The 9,925-nt window shown below is 47.6% G+C and overlaps 1 protein-coding gene across 1 annotated transcript; it reads left to right on the forward strand.

The window, feature by feature from the left end:
* The first annotated feature begins 713 nt into the window (after positions 1 to 713).
* CBLN3 (cerebellin 3 precursor) lies at positions 714 to 1,947 on the forward strand. The gene is made up of 3 exons (XM_008572293.1): positions 714 to 1,016; positions 1,349 to 1,468; positions 1,750 to 1,947. The coding sequence occupies exons 1-3, from the start codon at positions 714 to 716 to the stop codon at positions 1,945 to 1,947; spliced, it is 621 nt and encodes a 206-aa protein (XP_008570515.1).
* Positions 1,948 to 9,925: the final 7,978 nt, after the last annotated feature.

The following is a 9,925-nucleotide window of genomic DNA, read 5'->3' on the forward strand; positions in this document are numbered from 1 at the left end:
CGCCGCCCGCCGCCCGCCGGCCCCGCTTCCCCGCCGCCCTCGCGCGCTCTGTGCAGTTGTTTCTCCGCAAAGAGTAACCACTCGTTGAAAGTTTGTCCCTTTGCATGAAGATGAGAAAGGCTAAAGAGGGAAAGTGACTGGCCCAGGGTCGCAAGCTAGTGACGCTCTTGGCCCAGACACTTTCCACCACAACAATCGTGGGAAAAAGATAAGGATGCCCCTTTCTTCCAACAAATGGAAAGATGCCGCGCACGGAGAAGGGCTGTTGATGTGTGAGGGGTTTTGAAGAGGGGAGGAATGAGGAGGAGGAAGGGGCTGTCGCAGCCGTCTCTCACACACGTAGGAACACACACGTTCTCCATCCCCCAGCTCCAGCCTTCCCTGCTGCCCCGGACTCCGGCTGTAGCCCTCCCGTGGACAGCTTCGTCCCTCTTCTCCCTCCCAGAGCCCAACTGCTGTCACTTCAGGCTCTGCCAAGGAGGAGGGAACTGCAGTGACAGCAAGAGTAACCGGGTGGGAGGCAGGACAGAGCCGTAGGACATAGGGAAGTATGGAGAGGGAGGTGCCAAGGCCAGGTGACAGTGGTAAGACCCAGAGAGAGGGCAGAGGAGCAGGGTGAGGGGTGGTGAGTCTGGTGGTAACGAGTGGAACCCGAAAGGAGCAGAAAGGGGGCAGAAAACAGGGGGACTTGTGGGTCACAGAGCCACTCAGCCATGTTGGGAGCCAAGCGACACTGGCTGGTACCAGGTCCCCTACACAGCTCCGGGCTGCTCTTGGCTCTGGCGTTTCTGGTCCTGGAGGCTGGGTGGGCCCAGGAGGGTTCAGAGCCCGTGCTGCTGGAGGGCGAGTGCCTGGTGGTCTGTGAGCCGGGCCGAGCTGCTGCAGGGGGGCCCGGAGGAGCAGCCCTAGGAGAGGCACCCCCTGGACGAGTGGCATTTGCTGCAGTCCGAAGTCACCACCATGAGCCAGCAGGGGAGACCGGCAACGGCACCAGTGGGGCCATCTACTTCGACCAGGTAATCCTCCTATCCCTGTCCTGGGGACCTGGAAGGCCCCTGCAAGGACCTGGAATCAGCTGTCCAAGCCCTCAGAGTTTAAGGAAACAGCCCCTACCTCTTTCCCTAACATGGCCAATTGTCCCTCAACCCCACTGACTTTTCCCTTCCCTCCACTCACACACGCACCTCTCCTTACGCCTTCTCACCATTGTTTTTGAATCATCGCACGTTCTCGTTCACTCCTCCCTGCCATGCCTTCTTTTCCTTGCTCACTGCCCCTGCCCCAGCCCAGCAGTATCCCTGAGCCACAGGCATCCCCAGCCCCACTCAGCAGGGTCTGCTTCCCCCAGGTTCTGGTGAACGAGGGCGGCGGCTTTGACCGGGCCTCGGGCTCCTTCGTGGCCCCTGTCCGGGGTGTCTACAGCTTCCGGTTCCATGTGGTGAAGGTGTACAACCGCCAAACTGTCCAGGTGATCTGAGCTCTGAGCCCCATTCCCAGCTCAGGAGGAGAGGAGGGGGAATAGGTAGAACCCAGCTGACCCCTGGGCAGACCCTCCATTGACCTGTGTCCTGGGGGCCAGCAGCAATGGAGGAAAGGACCTGCCTAGCAGAGAGACTGGCAACCACCTCACTCTCCCAGCGGAGTCTATTTAGCACCAGGTTCCCGAGAGGAAACCCTTAAGAAAATAGGAGTCCTAAGCTGAGGGCTGGGGGATGGATGCTTGGATGCTAACCAGGCTCCCCTCCTCAGGTAAGCCTGATGTTGAACACATGGCCTGTCATCTCAGCCTTTGCCAACGACCCTGACGTGACCCGGGAGGCAGCCACCAGCTCTGTGCTGCTGCCCCTGGACCCCGGGGACCGGGTGTCCCTGCGTCTGCGGCGGGGGAATCTGCTGGGTGGCTGGAAATACTCAAGCTTCTCTGGCTTCCTCATCTTCCCACTCTGAAGGCCGAGGCCTTTCAAGGACAGTAATCCAGCCCCTGAGCACTGTCTTGTGCCCTCTCCTGCCCCAGAAACAGTATCTTTGGGGCAGGAGAGAGGCTCCCTCAGGCTGCCTGTATCCCTCCTCCTTGCATGGGCCTCTGTGCCAAACACCCAAGATTAGGAGCAGAGAAGAGTAGAGCTGTGGCATCTCTGGACCTGGCCCTTCCGATCTCCCCACCCCTGCCCCAGTTGCCCTCCCAGCCTCCCGCTGCATCTCTTATGTCTGCAGCCCTAGGAGCAGGGCAAGGTTTGGCAGGTAGAGAGGCCTGCACTACTTTGAAGTCTCTGCTTCTCCTGCTCTCCCACCCCAGCTTCCTGCTCATGCTATTTGAGGACAGGTGGCACAGGTGAGCCTGACAGGCCCCCACAGGAGCCCAGATGGACCAGCCTCAGCATACTCTGCAGGATCTTTCCTGTGAGGAGTGCCAGCATCACAGATCTCTGTCCAAAGCTGAGCCAGCACCGTATGGGCCAGGAAGGGAGGCTCAGCCACAAGCCAAAATGTGGGGAGGGCCACAGAGCAGTGCAGAGCCTGTGGCTGGTGAGGCAGGAAAGGGGCCTGCACCTATCCTGAACATGGTGCACATTCTGCATGTATCCTGGGGCAGCCAACAGGCAGGGATCCTGGCTGTGCATCTGTGCCAGGTCCCAGATGGACTCTGGCCCTCACCTCTCACCTGAGACTTGGATGTGTGTGTGTTTGTTTTGGCTGATAGCAGAGCTAAGAGCAGTATACAGAGCTGGAGGTGGGGGTGGGAGGTCACACGTGGACCATGGACACATCAGTGACCATGCCTCCTCTTACTTGGCCCCTGCTGGAACTGCACCACCTTTGAAGTCTGCACTTCAATCACTTCACACTCTGATTGCCTCTTCCTTTCTCCCAGCTCTCTCATTCAGTTACCTTCACTGTTCCTGTTCCAGCCTATCCCCACCAACTCTCTTCTTTCTCCTGATCCATGCTGTCTTACTGTCCTTAAGCTTAATCCTATTACCTGGGATTCTGTGATTCATCTCTTCAGCCACTCTTCTGCCAGTATTATAAAGTCTCTTTCTCTCTTATCCCACTGATCCATTGGCCCAACATGGTTGAATCTATCGATAAAGTAACTAAAGAATCATGGTCCATGAGACACTATAGGTCACTAAAGAGAGAAGATGCCATTATAGTTTGCATCAGGGGTTACAGAATACAAGCAGGTACGTTGTAGAGAAGATAATGTAAAACTGTGTATTATAGTTAAATAAAAAAGGATTTAGTAAAGTTCAAGTTAAGTAGGAAATACCAATGTGATTTTGCGGTCTTAAAAAGAAATAACTTCCTCAAATTAGTCACTAAAATAGTGTAGAAACAACATCAGGAACAATCTGATATGCATTCTTAGCGCCTGGATGTTTGCCTCAAATGTAAGTCATCAATGGAAAAAAAAAAAACTAGGGTTCCTTGGAGAATAGCTACATCCATTAAATAACTCTAGGCCTGGATAATGTTGATAATGGACAGCAAGGATACTTCTTTAAATGTACAGAGTAGAAGCTGGCCTGTTAGCTCAGTTGGTTAGAGCACAACCTTATAAAACCAAGGTCATGCATTGGGATCCCCGCACCGGCCAGCTGCCAAAAAAAAATAGAGCTGAAAAGGCAAAGGAACCAATTTAAAGAGGCTCCCACTTGAAATGTTGTGACAATTTGATCATCAAAAGAAAATAATATAGTTAATTGGAACAAGGTGAGTTTTAAAGATCCATGAATGCATAATTACATTCAAATTGGTAAAAGTAACTATAAATGAAAAGGTAACTATATATGTGAAAAGGTAGTAAATATACTGAGTGAAGAAGCATGAACATAATAGGATACTTTTAGTTAATTTTGATAAATAGGAGAGCATGAATATAATAGATATTTTGTCTATTTGTAAAGTATATTTATTTTTCTTTAGCTGTGTAAGTAGGGAAGGTGAATACGACAACTGTGAGTAATTCCAAAAAAAGTTGGAACTGTACCAACACTGAAAGGACTGATCGGTACCATTTGGTCATACTTTGCAACTAGGAAGAAAGAGGATCAAATGGTGTGTTACAAAATGATAAATTAGTCAAATGTCCAAAAGACAACTGCTCACTGCTCAAACTTGTTCGTTCATCTCCTGGGAAACAAGCCTCAATATTATCCTACAAATTGTAATGAGATATTAATAAGGCAAAATGATTAGAATTAGGTTTGGTTGTAACAGTAAAACTCAAAACAATAGCTTGAACAAGACAGGAGATTATTTCTATCTCACATAAAAGAATCCACAACAAAAGAGTTCAGGGGTGAATGGCAGTTTTATGATCATCAAAGCCCAGTCTCCTCCTTGCTGTTCCCTGACAGGCCCCCACAGGAGCCCAGATGGACCAGCCTCAGCATACTCTGCAGGATCTTTCCTGTGAGGAGTGCCTCCGTTGCCGGTCCTGGTCCGGTACGGGGGTGACACTGAGGGTTGCGCTCCGTTGCCGGACACGGAAAAAGACAAAAAAAAAAAAAAGAAGAATTCATTGATTAATAATCCAAAACTTCATCTGAAATGAGATGATGTTCTTTTGGATATCCAAATTTAAAAATTGGCCCTAACTGAGATAGTGTCCATCTCTTGGGTATACAAACCCATTTTTATGATGGGTTTAAGTGTAGGTGTCATAAATTTTTTAATCCTTACAGTCATACGTATGCTTTACCAAAATGTTTGAAGCTTTTAGAGAAGCTGGCATATTAGACTGGTGATTCTATTGAAATATTTAGGAGGATTTGATTAAGTTTGTAATCAATGCTTAAATAATTTGACTTGGAAAATGTATAGATTATAATTTGTTGGCTATATAAATAGTGTTTAAATGTTTAGACAATTTTTGTTTAAGTAGGTTTATGAAGTAAATAAACAATAAATAAAGCACAGGTGGTGGTGAGTGTTCCTTTCCAGGTACCAAAATCTCCTCAGACTTTAAGGATCCTAAGAATAGAATCCAACTGTCCACCTTCCCTACACCCACGCCCTGGCAGCTGATTATCATTCTACTACAGAAAAAAGTCCTACTGATGAAGGATTCACTGCGGATCTAAATCCATGGCCTCCAGCCATACCTGTTCCTCAATACTCGAAGCAATTCTTTTTTTTTTTTTTTTAAAGATGATCGGTAAGAGGATCTTATCCCTTGACTTGGTGTTGTCAGCACCACGCTCACCCAGTGAGCTAACTGGCCATCCCTATATGGGATCCGAACCCGTGGCCTTGGTGTTATCAGCACCGCACTCTCCCAAGTGAGCCGCGGGCCGGCCCTACTCGAAGCAATTCTTCTCTGGTTTCCTTTGTCAGTTTCTTTCCTCCTCCTCCCCAGAATCCAGCTGCAGCCTCCTATTCTCTCCTTAAACCTTTTACCCTACCATCTCTGCCTTCACTGTCAGCACAGATGACCTCACTTCTACTTCACTAAAGAAACAGAATTACCAGGCACTACCACACCTACAAACACACCTTCCTGCCCATCTCTGCCTCTTCCTGTCCAGCTCAGTGGAAGCCAAGTTCCTCCTCCTGTCAAGGCAACTACCTTCATCCACCAGCCATGAGTCTCATTGCCTCCAACCATGCTCTTGTCTTTTACTCTCTCTACTCACTGCTTCCCTTCAGCAGTTAAATTTAAGTGCTCAAGTCTCTAAAATCGAAAAGAAAAAGATAGGTATGGGAGTAGTTGTAGCTATATGGTTATCCTCAGCTCTAGATGTACCCGCAGCTAGTTTGTGTCGTCTCACCTACTCTTCAGAGCCAAAGATCTTTTTTTTTTTTTAAAGATGACCGGTAAGGGGATCTTAACCCTTGACTTGGTGTTGTCAGCACCATGCTCAGCCAGTGAGCGAACCGGCCATCCCTATGTGGGATCCGAACCCGTGGCCTTGGTGTTATCAGCACCGCACTCTACCGAGTGAGCCACGGGCCGGCCCCAGAGCCAAAGATCTTAATACAATGTCTGTGCTCTTCAGCTGCTCACCTCTTAATCATCAGTCAGCTATGGCCTCCACTGCTCCACCTAAACTGCCCTCAGCCAGTCACTCCCAGCTTCCTTGTCATTAAGTCTACAGACACTTCCTAGTCCTCCTGTTGCTCAGGCTCTCCCTAACATTTGACCCTGTTGGCCACACCCTCCTTCTAGAAGCACTCTCTGCCCCAACTTCCCTGACTGTGCACGCCCTGGGCTTTCCCTCCACCTCTCTGCTCCTGCCTCAGTTTCTGTTTCAGATCCTTCACCCATCCCATCTCTTAAATGCTTGTTTTCCTCAAGGTTCTGCCCTAGATTTTCTTCATTCCTAACACACTCTCAAAAGCACAACTGTCGATTCATATGCTGACAGTTTCCACATTTTTATCTGAATCCAGGACCTCCCTTCTAAATGTTAGATTCATATATTGGATATTCCACCTTGAAGTCAACATGCTAAAGTCTGAAATTATAGTTTTCTGTTCTCCTTCCCGTTTTCTTTGTCTGTACATGGAACTTCTCTCTTGCCCAAACCAAAAACTAGCTGTTATCCTCAATTCCACCGTCTCCCATAACCCCCATACCCAGTCATTCACGTCCATCATTTCCATCTATTGCTTTCCATCCACCCTGATTCTAACTACAAATCTCTCAGCTGGATTTCTATAGAAGCCTCTTAACTGACCCCTTGGCTTTCAGTTTTTCTCCCCTCAACCCATTCACCATACTGGGTTTGCCTTAAGTGATCTATCTCAATGAACTACACTGCCTAAAGCCTCAGAATGAAATCCATATTTCTTAATGTGCTTTGCAAGGTTCTTCACAATCCAGCTGCTGCAATCTCCACTCCTTCATTTTTCACCATCTATGAGAATGTGGAGCCCCAAGAAACAGCATCCCTTATTAGCTGCAGGAAAATGGCACTCCTCAGAAAAAGAGAGTATAGTATTTGAGTCAAAACTTATCAGGACTCAGTGGAGGAAAATTAGGACGTGTTTTAGTTTGTCAGTCATCTTAATCTGGACCAACTGAAAGAGAGAAATCTTAACTGACACTATACAATGTATAACTAAAATATGGAGAGGCCATAGGTCAAGTGGGGAAAGTAACTCTTAACAGCAAAGTAAAGATACTTGCATGTGAGGCAGTGAGCATAGTGGTTGAGATGGTGTGCGCAGGAGATAGCTTTCAAATCCATCCTCTCACCTAGGAGCTGCACATGACCGTCAGTGAGTTACTTCACCTCTGCATGCCTCATTTTCTTCATCCATAAAGTGGAAATATTAATTGTATCTACCCCACAGGGTTGGAAAGCACTTAGAACAGTAACAGTCTGACACAGAGCAAGTACTCAATACATGTAAGTTACTGTTACCATGTGAATAAGTAAACAAGTTAAAACTCATGCATGTCCCCGGGAATTCTTGGAAGATCGTTAAAAAGAAGGTAAGATTTTTGTTTTGTTTTGTTTTGTTTTGTTTTATTGTGGCCATTTGCTCCTCCAATGCTCTGTCTTCCAGGCGTGTTAACTTTTATTCACAAACACAAGTACTGAGTAAATACTTGCAAGCAAGGCAATGTTGCAGCAAGGCTTAGGTAATCTCAACCTCGCCATATAGTTTATATAAGTTTTAACATGGGAACCAGATATACCATGGTTCTTTATCTTAGTATGTCACAGGACTAGCTGCACACTGGCTACCTCGTAATTTCTCTGTTAGGGACTTGGGGAAGCCCACCAGCCAGCACTCAAAATGAGGTGGAAAAATTGTGATGGGTATAAGGAGAGAAGCAGTGACTGGTAATCTATAGTGTCCATGGTGCTGGAGTGTGGACACACCTTTTATTCACCCCTCCAAAAATAGGAGGAATCGCAAATCTCTGCTCAGACCTTGTATATTGTTCAACAGCAAAGAAGAAAAATCTCATCATCAGAGAGCTCAGAAACTAGTGTGGGTAAAATCTTGTGGGTAAAAGCAATGATTATTGCTTAAAGTTATCTAGAGTAGAAAATAAGGGGATTTTGCCAAGCTATCTCTCTGATCAGCCTTCTGCTTAAAAGTTCTGAATCTTTTCTTACTGAACTGTACTGAGTGTGTGTATTACCTTTGGTGAAGGGGCTCAGGGAGGACCTCTCTGAATGACATGTGAGCTAAGACCCCAGGCCCCTGTGCTACGGGCTCCTACACCCGTGTTTCCCTTACCACCCTGCATTGTATCTGTTTGCTGAAATGTCTGTCTCCCTCACCTGTGAACTCCAAAGGGGCAGAAACCACATCATTCACCTGTTATCCACCCCACATCTAGACAGAGCATGGCACATAGTAGGTGCACATAAATACTGAATGAATGATGGCACACACATGAGCTAAGGAGTTATCAGGAAGGACAGTCCCTTTCTGCCACTCCATATCCCTGCCAGTGATGAGCAGAAGTCTGGGCAGGTGAAAAAGGTAGTAAGAAGCAGAGACCCACAGTCAGGAAGCCTGACCAGGGTTAGGGTCTCTGAGGCTGTGGAGGGAAAATAGCAAGAGTTTCTGGGGCAGGAAGAAGAGCCCCATCAGCTAACGTGTGAAGAATGCTTCCTCCGTCCCTGGCACCATACTAGCCTCTTCACACAGATTATTTCATGTAATCCTCGAATCATCCCAGAATTTGGGAATTGGTGCTCTATATTTTACAGATGGGGAAACTGAGGCCTCAGGAAACAGGCCACATAGATAGCTAATATAGGGTCAGTATCCAAACCAAGGTCCGTGGTGTTTCCAATACAACTAAGCTGGCTCAGCAGCAACACCACTCTCTGGAGCCCAACATAATGCATCTTCACTCCCACCCCCACTATTTCCAAGACACCGACCAGCTTGAAAGCCCAGAGCGTGGGCTCTTCTCCCAGCCCTGCCATGAGCCAGCCATGGGGCCTTAAGCATATCATTCTCTGGGTCCTGGTCTCCTTATCTGTACAATACGGACTTGGGCCAGATGATCTTGAATAGGTACTATCCAGGCCTTAAATCTACAAGTCTACCTGGGGACACACATCAGCCAAACCCCACCACAGCCCCACCCTCACTCCCATAACTGAATCTAAAGCTTAAAAACATACTGAACATGGGCTCCAGTTTGATCTGTTTATTGACAAATCAAATGAAAAAAAAAAATCACTTAAAAGGAGGGTATAATCTCACGAACATAGGTAACAGGGGAATTCACACAGCATTGGGGAGGGAGTGAGGCTGGACATATCATTAGAGGGAGGAGGAGAAGAGGGAGCATCTGCTAAAAACCACAGCTCACCTTTCAGTTTCTCAGCCATCACCCAGCCATTCTTTCCTGGAAATGGTTTAAGGGCAACATCCAGGTAGTTTGTCCACAAGATTTGGGAAATGGGGAGTTGGAGGGAAAACGGGTATAGGAATTCGAGGGATTCTCTAGATTGAACCTGTTTGAAGCCTTTTTGTGGTGAACTGGGAGTCAGGAGGCTTTATCTTCATCCCAGCTCAGCCACAAACTAGCTGTGTGACTTTGGGCAAGTCCATTTCCCTCTCTGGGCCTCTTTCCTCTGCTCTAAAACAAGTTGGACTTGATGGCAAGTTCTCCTCTGGCTCTAGCACTCTGCAATGCCGTGTTCTGGCTCAGTTTCTGAAGAAATGAAACTACTCAGAGGCTGAGCCAGAGTGATATGGTGCTGACCTTCACCTGAGCTCACTTGGTCAGCAGCAGCAGCAATTCAGAGGGGTGAGTGTAAGCACACACACCTGTACGAAACTCACTTTCACTGCAAGAGTGATCTTCACAGAGAATGGCTCTGAGAAAGCCTGGGTTTTGCTGTACACAAAGGAGTAGGGGTGATGCAGATAAAGCAATCATACTCTCTGTAGAGTCTGGGGATTTGGGGTACAGTGGAGATAGGAGGAGTAGAGGGCT

This window comes from Galeopterus variegatus, unplaced genomic scaffold (genome assembly GCF_000696425.1).
Source record: "Galeopterus variegatus unplaced genomic scaffold, G_variegatus-3.0.2 Scaffold774, whole genome shotgun sequence".
NCBI lineage: Eukaryota > Metazoa > Chordata > Mammalia > Dermoptera > Cynocephalidae > Galeopterus > Galeopterus variegatus.